The following is a 21,386-nucleotide window of genomic DNA, read 5'->3' as shown; positions in this document are numbered from 1 at the left end:
TATCTTTATCAGAAAACCATTCTGTCATCGTTGAATCATATTTACTCCATATGGGGCATTTCCAACCGCTTTCGTCGATGGATAGCATTTGCCACCGAAGCAACAATTAATTTGGGGAAAGAGATGAAGGGAGCTGAAACCAATAGGCCTACACGTTTTTCTCTCTCTATCATTTAATTTGGTGGACCATCAACTTCAATCACAGGCTATGGAATCAGTCAAGGATCAAGTTAACACAAATCTTGATAGTAAATCATCAAAACCACATCTTGAACATGATGACATCTAAAAGAAGGTTCGGATTGGCATAGAGGACGCCCATGTTGAAGATTAATGAGTGAGAAGAAGCTAACCTCGCATGCGGATTGCGAGTATGAGATTAAGCAGCGCGTGATCCGTGTCCTTGGTTAGCCATAGGCCTTGCGCTCTGGCTGTTATAAGTGAATCATCTCCCGGAAAACGACTGGAGGGCCAGAAATATGGAAGCCGTCACTGTGAGCTTCACGGAGAGCGCCGCTAGGCGCTCTTGGGGAAGTTGGGAAGCATCCTCGCACAAGAAGCGGAATTGCTGGCTGGCGTTGCCGATGACGCACGATACATAATGGACGAGATAGAAAGCATGACTTCTTTGCTGAGAGTTCTGTCCTCCGGGCAAGATCATGATGAGCTAGTGAAGACATGGATGAAGCAAGTTCGAGAGATGGCTTACGTCGCTGAGGATTCCATTGATGTGTTCAGATATCGTCTTGGGAGACGTCCTCAAGAGAATCGAATCATTTAGAATTTTAAGTCATTATTTTGATTAATCAAAATTAAAATGATCTAATTAAAGTAAAATTATTTGACTAAGGGATATAATTATTATAAAAATTAATTATGTGGATACCATCAATCGTATTTCTAACTTAATAACGAGAAACTTAATAACGAGATAAGTTAGGAATATGAAACTCTTGATAAATAATTATAGATTCATCAATTATAAATATAATAATAATTATAGATTCATCATTTATGACTATAAATAAGGTTGTGGTCTCTAACAAAGTTTCTCTTCACACCAGTCAAAGAGAAATCTAAAGTTCTTATTAATATATTCTGTAATTAGAAGGTCAAATCACTGATTAATTCAGAAAATATTCTAATGGATTCATCAGTTACGCTTCCATGTTAATATATTTCTTAATTCTTATAGGATTTTATTCATATTATTATGGATTTAATAAGTTTTATGGAAATATTCTAAAACCATTGTTTTGGATCTATAAAGTATGTTTTGAATCAAAATTCGGTTTTGATTCTATAAAATAATTCTTTGATCCATATTTGATATCTTAAAGATCCAACAATTAGGTTTTGAACCAAAGATGGGTTTTGATTCTATAAAACAATTGTTTGATCCATATTTGATATGTTAAAAATCCAACAATTGGTTATTAAACATCTAAGCTTGTTTTTCATATATTATAATGATGTTTTCATCAGTATTTTGGAGTGATTTGGTTCTATCATTATTGGAAAAGATGATGATTTTATATAATCACGTTTCACATTTAGTTCAATGCCTTTTTCTGATTATTATATTATTTTAATTTTGAGATATATTTTTCTCTTAATGTCTTTTTTTTTATTAGTATGCAAATTCATTTTCGCTCAAGGCATAAATTTCTTAAATTCCCTTTGGATTTTTTCTAATTAAATTTATATGAATTTAATTAATTAGATATTGTTGTAATATTATGTTGGTTTAAATATAATATTAGTTCTATAAAGTTGTTTTCTAACATAAATTGAATAGTTTACATGTATTAAATATTTTAGTCAACAAATTAAGGTCAAACTAATTTGATTATTATGATTTAAATTTAATTAATGCTTGTTTAAAATTAGATTGAGTAATTTAATGTATATAATCGTCAAAGTGACCTCTCATATATAATATTTCTCATGAAAATATTAAATGTAGTGTGTATTTACATCTATGCGGTAATTACCTAGCCCAAAAGAAGGTTAATAACTAACGAGATTTTATACATACTTGTAATGATAAACACGTGATAATTATAAAGTTATACATATAAATGATAAATCAATCCAAAGATGGGTTTCTCATTTGACATGCCTTATTACCAGTGTTTGACCATTGCAACAAGACTACCACTAGCAATTAATATTGAAGTCCAAAGATAATATATTAATATTATACTTGGTATCTTGAGATGGGTTATATCATTATTTAAATTTATTTAAGTTTATGGTAATAGATATGAACATAATTTTTGGTTATTTATTGTTCTCTTGTTTAGGTTCTCTTACAATAAAATCTGCTAAACTAAATTATTCTAAACAAAACCAACTTTAAGGGCAAGAAAAGAAAATACAAATATAGAAAGAATGAGGCTGATAAGGGTTTAGTACAGAAGAAATAAAATAAGGATGATACCTGTTTCTTCTGCAAGAAATCTGAGTATTTAAAGAAGGACCGTGCCAAATATCATGCTCGGCGTGATAAAAAGGATATATTCCTTACTTTGGTTTGTTCTAAAGTCAATTTAACTTCAGTACCTAGAAACACTTGGTAGTTAGACTCTGATACAACAATTAATATCAGCGTTTCAATGCAATGTTGCTCGAGCTACCGAAGGCTCAATGATGCTGAGAGAAGCATTTATATGGGGGACAGAAAATCGATAGATGTGGAAGCTATATGCACAGTTAGATTGTTATTATGTAATAGATATTATTTGGATTTGAAAGAAATTTTTGTTGTACCATCATTTAGATAAAACTTAATTTTTGTTTCTTATTTGGACAAATATGGTTATTCTTATTCATTTGGAAACAATAAGTTTATTTTGTCTTTAAATTCAAATATGATTGAAACTGGTTCACTTATAGCTTATGATAATCTATATTTACTTGACACTATAGTATCCTATCATGAATATCTAAATATGGAATTATGAGATACTAAATGTAAAATTAAAAATTCTGGTGTATTATGGCATAAATATTTGGGTCACATCTCTAGAAATAGAGTTGAAAGACTTATGTCAAAAGGGATTTTTGATCTTATTGACTTATCAGGTTTATATGTTTTGTGTTGAATACATTAAAGGTAAACAAACCAAACCTAAGAGATCAGGTGCATATAGAGCTACGGATGTCTTAGAATTGATACATATAAATATTTGTGGGCCATTTCTTACACCTTCATGGAATGTTTAACAATACTTTATAACATTCATAGACGATTACTCTAGATATGGATCATTATATCTAATACATAAAAAATCTCAGTATTTGAATATGTTCATAATATTTAAAGCTGAAATTAAAAATCAACTAGTAAAAGTATAAAAAGCGTCAGATATGATCATGGAGGAGAATATTACGACAGAAATGACGGCTTAGGTGAACAATATCTAGGATCATTTACTTTATACCTAGAGGAGTGTGGAATTGTCTTTCAGTATACAATGCTAGGGTCACCTAGCATGAATGGTGTGGCTGAAAGACGAAACTGCACACTTAAGGATATGATAAGAAGTATGATTTCTTAATCTACTTTGCCAGAGTCACTATAGGAGAAGCAATAAAAACTTTAGTTTACATTCTTAATAGAATACCAACTAAAGCAATTACAAAAATATTTTATGAGCTTTGGATTAGGAGAAAACCTAGTCTAAAATACTTTCATATATGGGGTTGTCCAATTGAGGTAAGGCCTTATAAGCCTAATGAAAAGAAATTGAAACTCCAAACAGTGAGTAGTTACTTTATTGGTTATTCTGAGTGAGCGATCTAGGGGGTATAAATTTTATGATTCTAAATCAAGAAATATTTTTTAGACGACTATTGCTACATTCTTTGAAGATATTGAGTTTGGAGGGAGAAATAAAGTAAAAGACTTTACCTTTGAGGAAGAATTGGTCCAGTTTGATCCAATTCATATAGTTGCCACTGATATGACAAGTTTAGTACCTCAAAAGGATATAGTCATTTTAACTCTCACACAGTATGAGGAACAAACTCAACGTCCTCAAGAATCCATGCCGCAAGAGCCAACACTTTTGCGATGATCCACTAGGGAAAGAAGGAGTGCCATTTCGGATAATCATATGATATTTCTCTATGAACATGAAGAAAGTAGTGGTATAATGGAAGATGATTCAATCAACTTCCATCAAGCCATGAAGGATTCTAATTCGGATAAGTGGATTGAAGCAATGAATCAAGAGTATAAGTCCATGCAAGACAATAAAGCTTGGGAACTAGTCACGTTACCAGAAGGTGTAAAACTCATTGGTTGTAAATAGATTTTTAAAAGAATTCTAATGGTAACATGGAGAGGTATAAGGTACGTCTTGTGACAAAGGTCTATACTCAAAAGGAAGGGATTGACTTTAAAGAGACATTCTCTCCTGTTTCAACAATAGACCTTTTTAGGACAATTATGACTCTAGTTGCACATTTTAATTTGGAGCTTCATCAAATGGATGTTAAAACAATATTTCTCAATAGAAACATTGATAAAATAATTTATATGGTACAACTAGAATACTTTGTGTTAGGAGACCTAAAGAAAATGATTTGTAAATTGATAAAATCCATCTATGGGCTAAAATAGGCATCCCATCAGTGGTATCACAAATTTCATCAGGTAATTATCTTATTTAATTTTGAGGTGAACGCTGTTGATGATTGCATGTATCACAAATTCATTAGGAGCAAATTCATTTTCTTGATATTGTATGTGGATGATATTCTGCTTGCTACAAATGATATATGCATATTGCACGAAACCAAGAGATTTCTATCTAGAAATTTTGAGATGAAAGATCTTGGTGACGCCTCTTTTGTATTAGGAATCCAGATACACCGAGATAGATCTCGGGGTATTATAGGATTATCGCAAAGGAGCTATATCAATAAAGCACTCAAAAGATTTGACATGCAGGATTGTAAATCAAGAGACACTCCTGTTACAAAGGGAGAGAAATTCAATCTCAATCAGTGCCCTAAATGAAATCTGGAAACTCAAGATATTCAGGAGATTCCCTATACATTAGTTGTAGGGAATATAATGTATGCACATGTTTGTACGCATCCGAATATAACGTATATTATTGGAGTGTTAGGCAGATACTTAAGCAATCCTGGAATAGATCATTGGAAGGTAGCTAAAAGAGTCATGAGATATTTAAATAGGATAAAAACTCATATGCTCACATATAGGAGATCAGACCATTTGGAGATCATTGGGTATTCTGACTGCGATTTTGTTGGATACTAAGATAATAGGAAATCCATTTTGGGCTACATTTATATGTTGACTGGTGGGGCGATTTCTTGGTGTAGTGCCAAGCAATCTCTTATTGCTTCTTCTACCATAACAACAAAATTTATAGTATGTTTTAAGGCGTGCAATCATGGAATTTGGTTGAGTAATTTTGTCACAGGGCTACAAATAGTACAAGGGATTGAAAGATCACTAAAGATATACTGTGATAATAAATCAACTGTTTTATACTCCAACAACAATAGGAGCTCGACTAAGTCAAAGCACATTGACATCAAGTTTCTAGTTATAAAAGAAAGGGTACAAAGTAAACAAATTTCTATATAATACTTAAGAACAAACTTTATGTTGGCAGATTCTCTCACAAAAGGTGTACCACCCAAAATCTTTCATAAGCATATTGCTTATATGGGTATATTAGAATTTGAGAAAACCTCATTTTAGTGGGAGTCTATCATATATTTGTTGTATGTTCTATGCCAGATTTTGTATTTGTACATATATTTTCTGACCAGAAATAAAGCTTCAATTTATTATATTTTGTACATTATGACTATTAAAGTTATTAATGATCTCATAAAGATAAAGTTAGACCAATTGAAAATTGATATGTACATATCACATTTATGTAATTTTCATGCTACATATTTCATAATTGATCTATGTCATTTGATTATGTTAATATTAGTGATCATTGATGGGTTTAGCTATGATTGATATAGCAAAGACAGCTTTGGTCTTATATTAATATGGTCATTGGACGAGATTGTTTTGTATGTCCTATTTAATAATGACAATAGTTTTGAGCTCATAAAGTATATAACATTTATAAGGATACATATGTGATTTAGTGGGAGATTGTTAGAATTTTAAGGGTCACACATACATATGTATAATTAAATGTGTTAAGCCATTATTTTGATTAGCCAAAATTAAAGTGATCTAATTAAAGTAAAATTATTTGGCTAAGGGATATAATTATTATGAAAATTAATTATGTTGATACGATCAATCATATTTCTAACTTAATGACGAGATAAGATAGAAATATGAAACTCTTAAGGTTTAATTGCATATTCATCAATTATGAATATAATCATAATTATAGATTCATTAATTATGACTATAAATAAGGTTATAGTCCATGGTTGCGGTATCTAATGAAGTTTCTCTTCACCCGTCAAAGAGAAATCTAAGGTTCTTAAGATACTCTACAATTGGAATGCCAAATTACTGATTAATTCAGAAAATACTTTAATGGATTCATTAGATACGTTCCGTGTTAATATGTTTCTTAATTATTGTAGGATTTCATGCATATTATTGTGGTTTTAACAAGTTTTATGAAAATATTTTAAAACCATTGTTTTGGATCTGTAAAGAATGTTTTGAACTAAAATTCAGTTTTAATTCTATAAAATAAATGTTTAATGATACGTTAAAGATCCAATAATTAGGTTTTGAATCAAAAATAGGTTTTGATTCTATAAAACAATTGTTTGATCATATTTAATATGTTAAAAGATCCATAAACTTCCTCACTGACACTGTTCGCCTGCTGAGGAGATTGAAAGCTCGTCATGACGTTGCCACTGACCTCCAGAAACTAAAGCTCCGAGCTTACCATGTGAGTGAGAGGCGGGCACGCTACTTTCTGGAAAGTGGAGGTGCAACAAGCGCTCCCAACTCTTCTGACCCGCTGCACTCTGTTCCTCTGGGAGAAGTTCGACCCAAGAGGATGGGTGGGGATGAGCTCCCTGGGTGGCTAATGGATGCGAAGCAGCCTCAGCTTCAGGTTGGGGTAGTTCCCCCGATGACATTGCTGGTGCGACTCTTGCCAGAGAAATCCACCATAGCTTGGCTATCCCCGGCGGCCATTTCCGAACCCACGCAATGGTGATGGCGTCAGAGTCGCACGACACGGAGGAGCTTCTCCGAACCATGATTCGACAGCTGTCCTTGATTCCGCAGGTTCTCGGGGATCTGGCGTTGCATTTGGATAAAACGGGAGTGGAGCAATGTCTGGATAACCTGGGAGAGGTGGATCTAATGACGACGATCATAAACTATCTGATAGAAGATAAGATTTTTCCAACTTGATAGAAGATAAGATTTCCCAAATTATATGAGTAAATCTCTCTATTCTGTTTATTCTGTTGAGGGAAATCTTTCCTCCTAATCTGTATAAATAGGAGAGGGAACATGTTAATATATTCAAGCTAAAACTATTTCATTTCTACAATAAAGCTTCTTCAATTATTGTTATTATCTTCTATTATTTCTATCACTATCTTCAGGATAAGAGGTATTTAGTTGTCCTAGATGATATACCGATCAATTCTGCCTGGGACTGCCTCAAAGATGCATTACCCGATAAAAGGAATGGGAGTAGGATCATAATGATAACCGCTGATGAGGCGGTGGCCGGCGCTTGGTTTTCCCATAACTATCATTCTGTGTCGGAGGAAGGTGGGCTCGTCGGTGTCAAGCCGCAGAGGGACGATCTCATCGAACGGATTACGAAGGAGGGCCAGGACCAGTTTGGTGTAATTGCAATCGTAGGTTTCGGTGGCCTTGGCAAGACGACTCTAGCCATGCAAGTCTTCGAGAGCCTGAAGGTAACCGGTAGCCACTTTCATGCCTATGCTTGGATTGCCGTGTCACAATCTTACAAGGTGGAGGTGCTTCTGCGAAGCATCATTCGACAACTCTCCATCAGCGTGCAGCAGATTCAACATATCCTACAACTTTCTGCTTCGAATCAAGATATAGAGGTCGTGGAGCAACTTCTAGATAAGATGCGAGAGGAAGATCTGAGAAGGACGATCATAGGCCATCTCCAGGACAAGAGGTATTTGATTGTTCTTGATGATACATGGGAAATTAGTGCCTGGGATAGCTTCAAAGCTGCATTACCTTATAATAGAAGTGGTAGTAGGATCATAGTCACAACTCGAAATAAGACTGTGGCACACACTTGCTGTTCTCATAACAGCTTTTGTAATCACATCCATGAAGTCCAACCTCTCTCCACTCGGCAGTCCATGAAGCTGTTTTGCAACAGTCTTTGGCAGATCTGCATGCCCTGGAAATTTGATAAAGCTCACGGAAGACATACTGAGAAAATGTGATGGACTACCACTGGCCATCGTCACAATAGCTGGCGCGCTGGCTGCCAATCCCAAAAAGACGCCGGACGAGTGGCGGAAGTTGCACGACCACCTTGGTATCGAGTTGGAAACCAATGATAGTCTAAAGAATATAAATCGTGTACTTCTTTTGAGTTACAATGACTTACCTTATCTTCTCAAGCCTTGCTTCTTGTACCTCAGTATTTTCACTGAAGATTATGAGATCGATCGAAAGCGTTTGGTGAGGAGATGGATAGCCGAAGGACTGGTCAATGGAAGGCGTGGCATGTCCGATGAGGAAGTTGCGGAGGGTTACTTCAACGAGCTAATCGACCGCAGCTTGATCCAACCATCAAAGATTGATGTTGTTGGAAAGGTGAAAACTTGTCGGGTGCATGATATAATGCTGGAGGTCATAGTTTCCATGTCCGTGGAGGAGAACTTCGTAACGGTGCTGAGTGAGCATTCTACGATGATCCCCCACAATAAGGTCAGGCGCTTAGCACAACAAGGAGAAAGCACCATCAAAGATGATCTCTACCTATCTCAGATCCGATCGCTCACAACATTTGGTAACGTGATACCTTTGCATGACTATGGGAAGATGAGGCTGCTCAGAGTGTTGGACTTGCAAGAATGTAGGAGCCTTCGTCACGTTCACCTCAAGAATATCGGCAAGTTGTTTCTTTTGAACTTCCTATCTCTGCGAAACAGTAGATGCATCAAGAAGCTTCCGGGTTCTATCGGCGGCCTGTCGAACCTCCAATTTCTGGACGTCAGAGAAACCGATATACAAAAGTTACCTAGAGCAGTTGTGAAGCTCCAGAGACTGGCATATCTTCGTGGCAGCTGGTTTTATGGCGGTTTGATGTTACCCAAAGGAATAAGGAAGATGAAGGGACTACAGAACTTAGGAGTGATAACTGGTACCGACGGAGCTGTGCTGCGGGAGATTGGTGAACTTACCCAACTGAAGAAGCTAAGTGTTGAGTTCAAATCAAGATACAAGCGGGGAAGTAGATTTCATGGTTGCAGATCGGTTGTAGATAATTATGATCTTCCAAAACTTAGGAGGGAGCTATCCACATCGCTTCAGAAAATTAACAGCTCCCTTCGATCTTTGACACTTACCGACCGAAGTGATCGAGTAATTAGATCCTTAAATGACCTCGATCCAGCACCCTTACTCCTCGGGAAACTACATCTCAATGGTCCTATACTAACTCTACCTGCTTGGTTCCCGAAACTGGATCAGATCGCCAAGATAAATCTGAGGAACACGTATCTTGACCCGGATGTTATCCAAGTCCTAAAAGATCTTCCTGGACTGGTCCAGTTGAAACTTGGACCTCGTTCATTCCAATTCTGGAGGGAAGAAGAATCAGAACAACAACCGGAAACATTGCATTTCGGTCGTGAAGGATTCACGGCCCTCAGGATATTCCAAACTGGTTCTTTGAATGTGAGTTTCGAAGATGGGGCACAGCCAACAAAACTGGAACTACTGAGATCGGACCCGATAAGTTCTTCGAGAGGGAAATGATTCAAATCTTTTGATTCAAGTCATTATTTTTTAATCTCAAGTTTTAGAAAGCGATCGTAAAATCTTGTTGACGAGTTCAAAATTCGAAAAGCTTTTACCAAGAGCTTTTAAACCATTGATGACATTCGTAAAACGGATATACATGTCTCCAATGATTTTGCTTGGTTTCATGTGAAACAGTTCAAAATTATGCATTAAAAAGTTGATTTTTAAAAATTTTAATTTACTTGTGCCTTCGTGAGTGGTTTCAAGAACATGTCAAATGTTGAAAGTCGTTTCGCACATAGAAACTCGATTAAACTCGTTTTTGTCTAAAGCGCAAAATAAGACGGTCTTTACATTTAAAGAAAATATCTTATTTTTTAAATTATTCTAATTATTCATTGAAAGAGAAGACATTTCAAATCCGTTTTTAACTATATGTCATAAATTTAAATCAATCAAAAATAAAAAAAAACTCTAATTCAAATTTTTCAATAAGTATAGTCGAAGAAAGCATCTCAACAATGCAATACCTTTCAAAATTCAAGGAGGTTCAGGTGGCCATCTACGACAAATGGCTCATGGACGTGATCAGAAAAATTGCTGCAGCACATCCCAACCATCCCAAACTCGTCGTATCACATTAATGCTGTTTTACATTATTTTTGTGGTCTTCCAGTGTTGCATTATATGTTTTTTCCTCATATTAGGCTTCCAAATTTTATACCCTCGCTTTCTTGAAGATTGTGTTCATTGTTGGAATGTGGCAAGACATAAAATTATTGTAAAAAGATTTAAATATTGATAATTTGGAAAAACATATAGTTTGAATTGTTATTTATTATTTTATAAATATTTTTAAGTTTTCTTTTCAGAATTTATCTGAAAATATTTGTCCAACATCATATTGAAAATGACTGTAAAATGTTTGATTATATTGATCTTAATTGATACATGATTGCAACAGTTTTGAAATTATATATAAAAAAAAGATTTATTAAAACTCTTTGCTTCGTAAGAAAGTTATTGATGTATTATTTTTAGTAACATAATAATAGTAAGAAAGTTATATCTCAATTATATTTATGTTTATGAACTCTTAACTATATTTATATGAATGATAGTCATTGCACTATGAATATTTTATGCTATGATATGTGACATTAGTTATACTTATTTTCATTAAAAAATATATTTAATATATTATATTTTGAAAAGTATTGTTAGTGAGTCATGATTTTAAAATGTATGTGAAACTGATGTTTTATAAATTGTATAAGCATAAAAAAAGATTTGATATTTATATATATTTTGAAAGTATGTATTGAATACATAAAAAAATATTTATTTGTGATAATTTTTTACTAGCATTTAAGTTATAATGTTTATTGAACTATGGTTTGTTCATATGATTATTTTTTAATTTCTCATAGTTATACAGTAGAAGCATATGATTGTTGAATGATATAATTAATTTATTAAATTATATATATTATTTGATTGGAATTATATAAATTTTTAAGGAGTTGTTGAATCCATTACATATCATGTGGGTAGATTGAACTATGGTTCTGAGAGTTCTTAGATACCTACCGTGTGAGAGTTCTTAAACAAAAGATCAGGCAAGATAACGATTTGGTTTAAAACAGAATCGAAACCTAAGTAAAAATTGAAATCAAATCGAATCAATCACGAGTGATTTAATTATGAATTCTAGGTCTGAAAAATCAAAATCATTGGCCCTAAAATCAATGGTTCAAGAATAAAGACGGACGATTTTGGTTTCGATTCGATCCGTAATTTTATAATTTTAAAATATTTAAAATTATGAGAGGAATATAAAAAAAGAAAGGGAAAAAGGGATCATAGGTAAGAGAGTTAAAAGATTTTATTAGAATTAAATTATAAATTAATGACATATATATTTATTCATAAAAAAATAATTTAAAAACATTCAAAATTCTTAACTATTATAAATTACAAATAGCAATATCCTGTAATAAAAGAACTTTTGTTCCATTTACATTACCATTCCCGTAGGCCAAAAGATTCCTGATAAGATTCCCTCTTCTTTCTCTTTTATCTCATCATCCAAAGCTTCCCTCCTCGCTCCCGCCCCGTCACAGATGGCGCAAATCTTCTGTCGAGTCTTGGGCAGTGCCCAATTCCCTCAGGTTTCGTGGCCTCCGCCTCGGCCCGCTGCCGATTCCTCCTCCTCCTCCGCTCACGTCGTCCGCTGCCGGATCCGATGTTCCGTCTCCGCCACGTCGAGCAATGCCCTCACTGGCTCCGACGCCCGAGTCGTCCCCTGGGGCTGCGAGATCGAGTCCCTGGAGAGCGCCTCCGCGCTGCAGCGGTGGTTGTCGGCGTCCGGTCTCCCCCCTCAGAAGTTGGAGATACAGCGGGTGGATGTCGGTGAGAGGGGCCTCGTCGCACTCAATAACATCCGCAAGGGGGAGAAGCTCCTCTTCGTGCCGCCCTCGCTCGTTATTACGGCCGACTCGGTGATGACAAACTTGTTTCCTCAAAATGTTTATGCTTTAGTTAGCAAATATGGATTCTTTGTCTGTGGCATCACAATCTTGCCATGGTAGATCACGAATTATGTTTTTAGGGTAATTGGCGTTGGTTTTTTCCATTAAGGAGCTTATCATGTTACCTCCTGGTGGTTCAAGAAGTTATATATTTGAAATTGACTGACTTGGTGCTCATAATTTTGAATTTAAAAGAAAGTGTTAAAATGTTTCATATTAATTTATTGTATCATTTTATCAAGAATTACTTTTCCTTCCACTTATATACATCTTACAGAAAACTTTTTATCTGTGCATACATATATAAAAGGTGGAGATACAAATGACTGTCAGGTTGCATTTTGAAAAAAATGAATGAATATGAATGGCCAAAACCAAGATAACCAAGACACAAACTGGCACCACACTTATTTAACAGTCATAAAACATTAAGAATAAAAAGTGAGCTGTTTTGCGGAGATCCAAAATCAGTGTAATTAGGATCGTGGAACAGTTAATCAAAGAGGATTCTTTTTCTGGTTGCTGTAAAAAGGGTGCTCATTAATTTTAATTGTTCTGCTGATCTCTTCCAGTACTACGTCCATATTTTTCCATTATTTATATAAAGATACTTTTTATTGATTCGTATCTATTTTCCAGATCATTTGTTAGATTTTTCTATATTTTCTTTACCATTTTTTAATTCATGGCAGCCAGCATTTCGAGGCTGGCGGGCCCATGTCATCATGCAAAGACAAGGTGCAGCATATCCATGAGGCAATTATATTATTATTTGGAAGGCAGAGTAGGTTTTATTTTTGTAATGTTGTGTATCTTTGATGTTTGATTAGTACATTTTGATTGCATTTGATATTTATCTCTTGTACCTTTTAATTTGGAACAAAGTTTCTCCTTAAAGAGAATTAGTCATTTCTTTATTTTAAAGTGAATTTCACTTAGTTGACATGGCCAACATGTTATCCATCTACTGGCCAGCTTTAGAATTCAAGTTTGTTTTATAGGAATGGAGCTGTCCAGAAGTGGGAAATGTGCTGAAGAAAAATTCCGTACCAGATTGGCCATTGCTTGCCACCTACCTGCTAAGTGAAGCGAGTCTCATGAGCTCTTCAAGATGGAATAGATATATCTCAGCGTTGCCTAGGCAGCCTTACTCACTTTTGTACTGGTATGTTGAGATTCTTGGATCTATGACATGGAATGTGACTGAATAGCTATTGTGTGAAGAAGTGCTTCACTTTTCCCAATTTATCAGGATATATTCTCAAATTTCTTCTCGACAGACTTTATATGTCATTGCAGGACACCTTCAGAACTAGACACATATTTGGTTGCTTCACAAATAAGAGCAAGAGCAATTGAACGGATTACCAATGTCATAGGAACGTATGGAGTTCTTCCTTTTAATCAGCCTAATAGCAAATAGTTCATGGTTTCATACTTTATATTGATAGTGTTCTTTTAGTTTTTCTGTTTGAGTATACTCACCAAGTCTTATATGGTGCATTTCTGCAGGTATAATGATTTAAAACTAAGGATATTTTCTAAGCATCCTGAGTTGTTTCCAGAGGAGGTAATTCTAGTGAATGATAAGATCTTTCTGTTCACTATAATAAACCATTCTTGATCTAACTTGCCTCAGCAAAAAATTCACTTTATCTTGCCTTCACAGTCATACAAATTATTTTAAGCTTATTAACATATGAATGTTTAAAGTCTCTCTTCACACCTAATCTACCACCTTCCTCTTCTGTTTGTTTAACTGTCCGTTGTGATAATTGTGTAATGTGTATATTCTGATTGTTTTGGGATTTATAACTCATTCCAGGTTTTCAACATTGATTCATTTCTGTGGTCCTTTGGCATTCTTTTCTCACGGTTGGTAAGTAAGACATGTTACTAGTATGTGCTTTGTAAATTTCCTAAATAATGCCATTTCATGCTCGATATCATCTCATCTTTGAAACTTTTTTTTTTGTTGGCATATTGATTCCTACTAGTTATAAGCTGATGATCTGTGAACTCTATACTTGGTTTGAAAGGTTCGTTTGCCCTCGATGAATGGAAAAGTGGCATTAGTTCCTTGGGCTGACATGCTTAACCATAGTCCACAGGTATCTCATTCCATAGACAACATGCTTTTCTAATAATATTGTGATTCTTGTGGTACCCTATTTCAATCTTTATGCATGCATAAAGCAGTCAGTTCCCTACGTCATGTCTACATATTTTAGTGGTATGGTTGACATTCACAAAACCTATAATGCTTTAGCATCAGTCGAAAAGCTGATGCGTGTCTCCTTGCTTTACCATCCTTTAAGTTTAACTTTGTTTTAGACCTATAGGATTCCTTTTTATCTTTCCTGATCTGTTAATGAAGCACATTTATTTAAATTAAATTTATGTACGAATGGTCTAGGTGGAGACATTCTTGGACTATGACAAATCATCACAGGGAATATTTTTTATGACTGACCAGTCATATCAACCAGGTGAGCAGGTAAACAATTTTTTTTCTATCTATTCATTTATGGTGTATCGTTCTAGTATTAGTGGTATCAATTGGAGTGTCAAATGTCTCAATTCAAATGATTTATAAAGACTGCTAGATTATGACTGTTATTGCGGTTTTTAGATATTGTATGCAGGCTTAGGAAAAATGGCAAATCATTGATACATAAAACATAGTTGGCTCCTGTGAAAATTTAAATTCTTAGCTGGTTTTATTATCCTTTATATGTGGTACATTCTCAATTGCATTTAAATAAAAATCAGTTTGTTCATAATTCCTCCACCAAATGAGAATGGGAAGTTTAGTCATCTATGTCTATGCTTTCAGAAGTTTACTATTGATTCATCAGTGAAATTTCTTTCTAATTATCAGTTGTTCCATTTTAAATCCACTTTTTTCAACCTATGTTCACCAGGATTTAATTTTTGATCTTCCACATTTTTGCCCAGGTTCAATAATTTTTTTTAATATCCTAAAGAAATGAAAATATAGGAGTGAAATTCAAATTAAAAGGTAATTTTGGATCTGTATCTGATAGTTTATTAGCTGGAGTCAATGGATGTCTTTCAAAGATTTTCTCTTTACCACCTTGCCATTTTTGCCACCATGAGACCTTTTTTATCTGCTGGATATTGTTGGTATGCTAAGTAGACCGAGGATAATAAACTGACATTTGAATGCTATATTACATTGACAAACTTAAATCGAGTGTGAAAGCTTCAGTGTCTACAGAGCTTTCTTCAACATTAGATTAGCCTTCGTGCAAACTGGGGTTGTCCCACTAGTGTCTGACTTTTTTCAGTTGTTACCTCCACTCCTTTGACAATGAATTTTTTGTCATAAAGCCTTTAGGTGGGGCATCCTGACATAATTCTTGATGATCAAAGAGGGTAGATCTCCTATCTATTTTGGTGAAAAAGGAGAACAGACTAGGCCTACAGTACCTTCTGGGAGACCAAGTTGCTTAACAAACTTTACCCTTATACTGAAATAAAAAAAATGCAAGAATTTATTGATGTCCATTGCTTTTTCTGTGGAAAAATCTAAATCACTCTTTATGTTTAACCAGCTGCCATGAGATTTATTCCCTGTTGAACTGAAGTGCTGCCTGTATTAATACACTATTTTTGGATAGATCATCCGTATTGGACTAAAAGTGCTCTATGAATTATCCTAATGTTCTTTTTTTGAAGATTGTCTACATTCATGATTCAGAGATTAAATAAAATAGATGTGCAATGTAAACAGCTCACTTGCTGGTTACTGAAGTTGCCTGCATTTTGTCCCTGAACAATTGTTAGATTACTTGTCCATAATTTGAATAAATAAGCTGTAAACCATTAATCATTGACTTGTTACTGAAACATGCTTTACAGGTTTTTATATCCTATGGCAAGAAATCCAATGGAGAGCTATTGCTGTCATATGGTTTTGTCCCAAAAGAGGGTACAAACCCAAATGATTCGGTTGAGTTATCATTGAGTCTAAATAAATCTGACAAATGCTACAAGGAGAAACTGGAAGCACTAAGAAAGCATGGTTTGTCAACGTAAGTGCCGAAGACTGCCGAAATATAGTCATGAAGATAATTGTGACAATATTGAGTAGGCGTAAGCCTACAAATTAGTCTTAAGCTTTACCTAATTCAGTAACTTTTGAAAATTAAATGTCAATTATGTTTTAATAAAGAAATTTGAGGAATGATTTTACCTTAATACTGGAACTGTATGTTGTATAGTCAATTCTCTATCTCTTGCACCAAGAACATAATAATTTATGGTGTTGAAAAACTGAAGAGAAAGAGATTCTGGGAGTCAGCAACAGGGAGGATATTTAAATAAATAAAACAGTTTGGAAAGTTTGTATTATAAAAATTAAATTTCAAACTTTGACTGTTTTCTTGAAAATATAGTCTCTCATCTTTGTCATCACTTATGGAATCATTTAGTAGATTTGTCTCATTATTAAATACAAAACAGAACAAATATTTTGCTAAAATAAAGATAATTTTGACTGAAAGAGTAGTTGAATAACAAATGATTATCTAGATTCATTGTGTTTGAGCATTTCTTTTCACCCTTAAATTATGTGAAAGCTAATGAATATAATCTGGGGTCCACTATGAGCAGGCCTCAGAGGTTCCCTTTGCAGATTACTGGTTGGCCAGTGGAGATGATGGCATACTCCTACCTTGTTGTCAGCCCGCCAAATATGAGCCAACACTTTGAAGAGGTTTGATAGTTTTTCTGCATTGCAACACATGAATAACTTAATAAGTGCCTACCTTTATTATTGCTTGAATGGATAAAAAAGCACAAAAGTTAATAATAAAATTATACAAGATATACAGGGAGATACAGTATCTGCAGAATATAACGCTAAAACTCAGCATTTACAAATGGATGTCATTGGGAAACACACTTCAGATGTTTCATCCTATTAACTGGTTGAGTCTGAGTGATATTTTTTATAATATCTAATAGCTTTTTTTAGTGCTGTCAGATATGCTGATTGAAACATTGTGAAAGTGGTAATATGAACCGATGAAGTATGTATTTTAAATGCATACTGATATATAGTAAGATGTTGCATATCCATAACATGTAATCAGATTTCACTGTACTATAGTATGAAGATCTGCTTCATGGCATTGTTACACCATTGATTTGTTATAGCATTGTAAGAAATTCTATACCTTCAAATGAATGTCTGAACTGCAACAAAATCTAGCTAGAAATGAATTAAAAAGAACCAGTAGCAACCTGATCCTGAAGGTTTATTGATATAATGCGGAGAGTTTCTTAGTATTGGTGTGCAACAAGAATGAGAAGCCTGTTAAACTTCAGAATGAGAAGCCTGTTAGTACAGTATAAGCCACCAGAAGAATCAACAGAGAATATCATACAACGTCCACCAAGAATACCATATGAATTGGTCTATTTCCCTTTCTCCATTTTTTTTAAAATTTTTTCATGCTGCAGGCAAACCTGCATCGTGATGATGTTGGCAGTCTGCATGCCTATGGCATGGTGGTAATCTTGCACCTATGTTTCTGATGTTAATTACTTGGCCATCGAAAGGTTACTTATGTAACCCGTAAATTGATAAGAAGAATTTTACATAAATATTAAACAGAACTTTTAGTTTTTATTTTACAGTGCGTTGATTTACTTGTTTAATGATTGAGATGATTAAATTTGCCTGCTGCAAGTCATTTTAATTACTGAGGTGGGACATAAAAGATAGAGAGAAAATTAGATAATTGTTATCTATCATATTTGTCATATCTAGCATTAATGGTATAACATTTCTGCTGGTGACAACCCTCTTCTTTTTGACTGGGTTGTTTATATTATGGGGGAACATGATGCAACAAGCACCCACATTTTGCTTTTACTGGATAGAATATTTCAATTTCTTCTAATCATTGACTGGTTGTTAGCAATAGCGTACCTCATATTCCAGTAAAAGCAACATTATAACATTTTAAAATGTTCCTTCCTGCACTTGTATCTTTTATTGTTTTTGGTATAAACCCTGATAAGAAAGCTTGTAAACATAGCCTAATTTGGTCCTACATATCAAAGTTGTTAACAAAGCTTAACTCTGCTGTACATTTTCTGTTTTCACAGGTTTTTTCTACTCATCAGTTTGAAAGTGTACTGCACATTTTAGGAAAAAAATGTCCACATGTTGAGTTCTTGAAAGAAAGGGATGCTGAACTGCTCCATCCAGTTCAGAAACTGGGACACTTAATGACTTCATTCAAGTCAGAGTATCTATCATAGCTTAGATAGTGGCATAAGCCATTAGTAATGTCTTTGTTGACCAAGCTATATGGAAACACAATACATCTGCCTTACTAATCTCTCTTGAAAGGGCCCTTTTACTGTAAACTTTTAGGACATTTACAATTATGATAATGGGCATATTCTTTTCTTTTCTGAATCCTGATCCCTCTTCATTTTCCCATCAAGTACTTATGTAAAGTGATGCTGTGTACCAATCCTATCTAGATTTTTGTTTTGGAATTGAACCTCTCTTATGCACGAAATTGTAGATGGCTGCTGCTTCATCAAATGGGACTGCATTGAAGATGGGAATAAAGAATCCGGAGTTGGAAGAGAAAGCTCTTCAGTTCATTTTGGATTGCTGTGAATCAAGCATATCTAAGTACACCAAATTCTTAGAGGTCATTATTCATCTTTTTTTTTTAATGTTTGTGTGCTTCTAATGATATTTGGAATTTGATTTTTAAAATTCAGAATTAACATATTAAGTTACATCTGTTGCCCCTAATGTAGCCCAATCTTAACTTAATTTATTTTCGTTAAAGTTTCTCTGCAGGTAGCATGAGAAATTTTATTATAAGTTAGCATGTATTAATTTTTAGTTCTTTTTAATCCTGCAAAGAATTGTGGCCTTTTCTCATTGACCTTTTGTTTTACATGTTCAAAATAAACCAATGAATTATCTACTTTCATGCGCAAATTATGCATCTTTTAATTTATTTTATTTATATTCTTCTACTGTTATTTGATAGTAAATAATTTGTTTTCTTGACCATTTGTACATTATTTCCAAATGACTTATTTTAGTTAGATTGAAATAACTATAGTTCTTAACGGCGACTATTTTGCTGCAGATGTCATAAAGACCTTGTAGTTGTGCCACATGAGCCTTAAAGTTTTACATATCTTGTGCAGTCTGATGGTGCCTAGGACATCCTACTCCAATGCATCCCATGCATGATTTTTCTTCCTAACAAGTGGACATTTGACTTATATCACTTTAATATTGTTTATCAAATATGTAATTAGTGTTTCAATTTGTATACAATGCCATTTTCTGATTGAATAAGCATTTAGGATGAAAATGTCTTGCTTGTGCAAACTTTTACATGAACTATTCCTAATTACTCATTTTATTTTTTTACCTTAATTTCTGAACCTTTTTGAAAATAGATCTATTAGCTGCTTATGATCTTGAATTCTACATATATGCTAAGCAATCAGTCATTTTCATTACAACTGCTTTTAGAATCTCGGGAATTCAAAAATGTCATAGAACAGAAAAAGTGACAAACCCCATCAAGTATGTAGGAAGGAGGATCCTATCATTCCAGCTGGTATTCTGGTTAAAATTATCAAGCATATAAATTTGATGCTACTGTGTGGATAAAGTTCATGCCTTACTAAATGAACTACCTTTTCTTGCTTGATCTTATTGACTTTAGAACATCTTGACTTTAACGTGGTTCATGAATTTCTAGGGTGGTGGTACACCTGATTCAGGCACATTCAGTGCAAAGCAAGCCAACCGGAAATCACTTTTGAAAAAGATGGCAACAGATCTATGCACTAGCGAGCGGAGAATTCTATATCGAACACAATATGTGAGCTATGTGATTATTTTTCCTGTACAAACACTGTCTGCATGCATTGACTAGTTTTAGAAATGTTTAACTCTCTATAAATGGTTTCATTAGCATGCTTACCCATATGACAGTCCTTGAAAGGCGACAGGCAACATGCTGCTTACCCTAAATTTTCTTTATGGCCTAGCTATCATCAGCACACACACCCCTTTTTGTAAATTCTTTGACTAAGTTAAAGGCGGCAGGCAAATAAGTTTTTGGTAGCAACTGGTGCCTTTGGAACATCAAACAATCACAACGTTTTTGCTTGCCAAGATTACAATCTTGCCAAACATAATAATATTTTTCTAATTTGATATATTAGATTACTTTTCTATAATAATAATCTTACAAACAACATATATTTTATTCTTATTTATAACTGATTAGCAATATATTTTCTTGCTCATCCCATACTTGCTCTATATTGATGTTTGCTGAACATGGGCTGCAGATACTGCGGAGGCGGCTGAGGGACATGAGGAGTGGCGAACTAAGGGCACTAACATTATTCAACGGGTTCAGAAAGCTCTTCAAACAGTAAGTCTGGGAGACCTTTGTGGCATCCATGTCTTCTGCTGCTTGATTCATGTATTTCATAGGTCTTTCCTCCTTTTAGCTTATCAAAATTGTCCTATTATGTGCTGTTGATTTGTGTGTTATTACAAGAGATTTATAATTGTAATTGAGGATTTGACATTTCTTTGGTCTTTTACAACCGCAGCACAGATGTCTAACTATCTTTTGCATATTAAAATCTGTTTCTGTTAAATCATTTGGTCATGAAGGAATCAGATGAATCAGATTCCATGATCAAATTATACCAAGTAACAACACTTCAATCTGGGCAGTGTGATGCACTGATGCTGTTGAGATGTCTGCACCTGGCTGAGAATGCTCAAATACAATATGATATCATTCCACTTGATGTATTTAAACAAGGGTAATCTCGAAATCTGGTGAGGACAA

The 21,386-nt window shown here is 34.3% G+C and overlaps 2 protein-coding genes across 3 annotated transcripts; both read left to right on the top strand.

Annotated features, from left to right (window-relative positions):
- Positions 1–526: 526 nt before the first annotated feature.
- Positions 527–9,976, top strand: LOC135636085 (disease resistance protein PIK6-NP-like). Its single transcript, XM_065147636.1, is given in 7 exon segments — positions 527–755; positions 4,147–4,240; positions 6,827–7,127; positions 7,274–7,342; positions 7,600–8,022; positions 8,077–8,381; positions 8,383–9,976. Coding segments are annotated over 7 exon segments (2,940 nt in total). The 5' UTR covers positions 527–601.
- A 2,029-nt stretch (positions 9,977–12,005) lies between these two features.
- LOC135619982 (ribulose-1,5 bisphosphate carboxylase/oxygenase large subunit N-methyltransferase, chloroplastic-like) lies at positions 12,006–21,116 on the top strand. Of its 2 annotated transcripts, none has more exons than XM_065122519.1 (12): positions 12,006–12,462; positions 13,494–13,657; positions 13,792–13,875; positions 14,005–14,062; positions 14,318–14,371; positions 14,532–14,603; positions 14,909–14,989; positions 16,378–16,550; positions 17,131–17,233; positions 19,062–19,193; positions 20,274–20,396; positions 20,872–21,116. In XM_065122519.1, the coding sequence occupies exons 1-12, from the start codon at positions 12,085–12,087 to the stop codon at positions 20,959–20,961; spliced, it is 1,512 nt and encodes a 503-aa protein (XP_064978591.1). In that variant the 5' UTR covers positions 12,006–12,084; the 3' UTR covers positions 20,962–21,116. The 2 variants fall into 2 exon arrangements, with proteins under 2 accessions (XP_064978591.1, XP_064978599.1); XM_065122527.1 differs by lacking the exon at positions 12,006–12,462 and adding an exon at positions 13,072–13,276.
- Positions 21,117–21,386: the final 270 nt, after the last annotated feature.

Source organism: Musa acuminata, chromosome BXJ1-3 (assembly GCF_036884655.1).
Source record: "Musa acuminata AAA Group cultivar baxijiao chromosome BXJ1-3, Cavendish_Baxijiao_AAA, whole genome shotgun sequence".
NCBI lineage: Eukaryota > Viridiplantae > Streptophyta > Magnoliopsida > Zingiberales > Musaceae > Musa > Musa acuminata.
Note: the sequence above shows the minus strand (reverse complement) of the source record. Positions and strands in the feature narration are given on the sequence as shown.

Coding starts and splice junctions, on each gene's coding strand:
- LOC135619982 (XM_065122519.1), top strand. CDS start 12,085: ATGGCGCAAATCTTCTGTCGAGTCTTGGGCAGTGCCCAATTCCCTCAG. Junction 14,990..16,377: donor CATATCAACCAGGTGAGCAG/GTAAACAATTTT, acceptor CATGCTTTACAG/GTTTTTATATCCTATGGCAA. Junction 16,551..17,130: donor AGAAAGCATGGTTTGTCAAC/GTAAGTGCCGAA, acceptor CACTATGAGCAG/GCCTCAGAGGTTCCCTTTGC.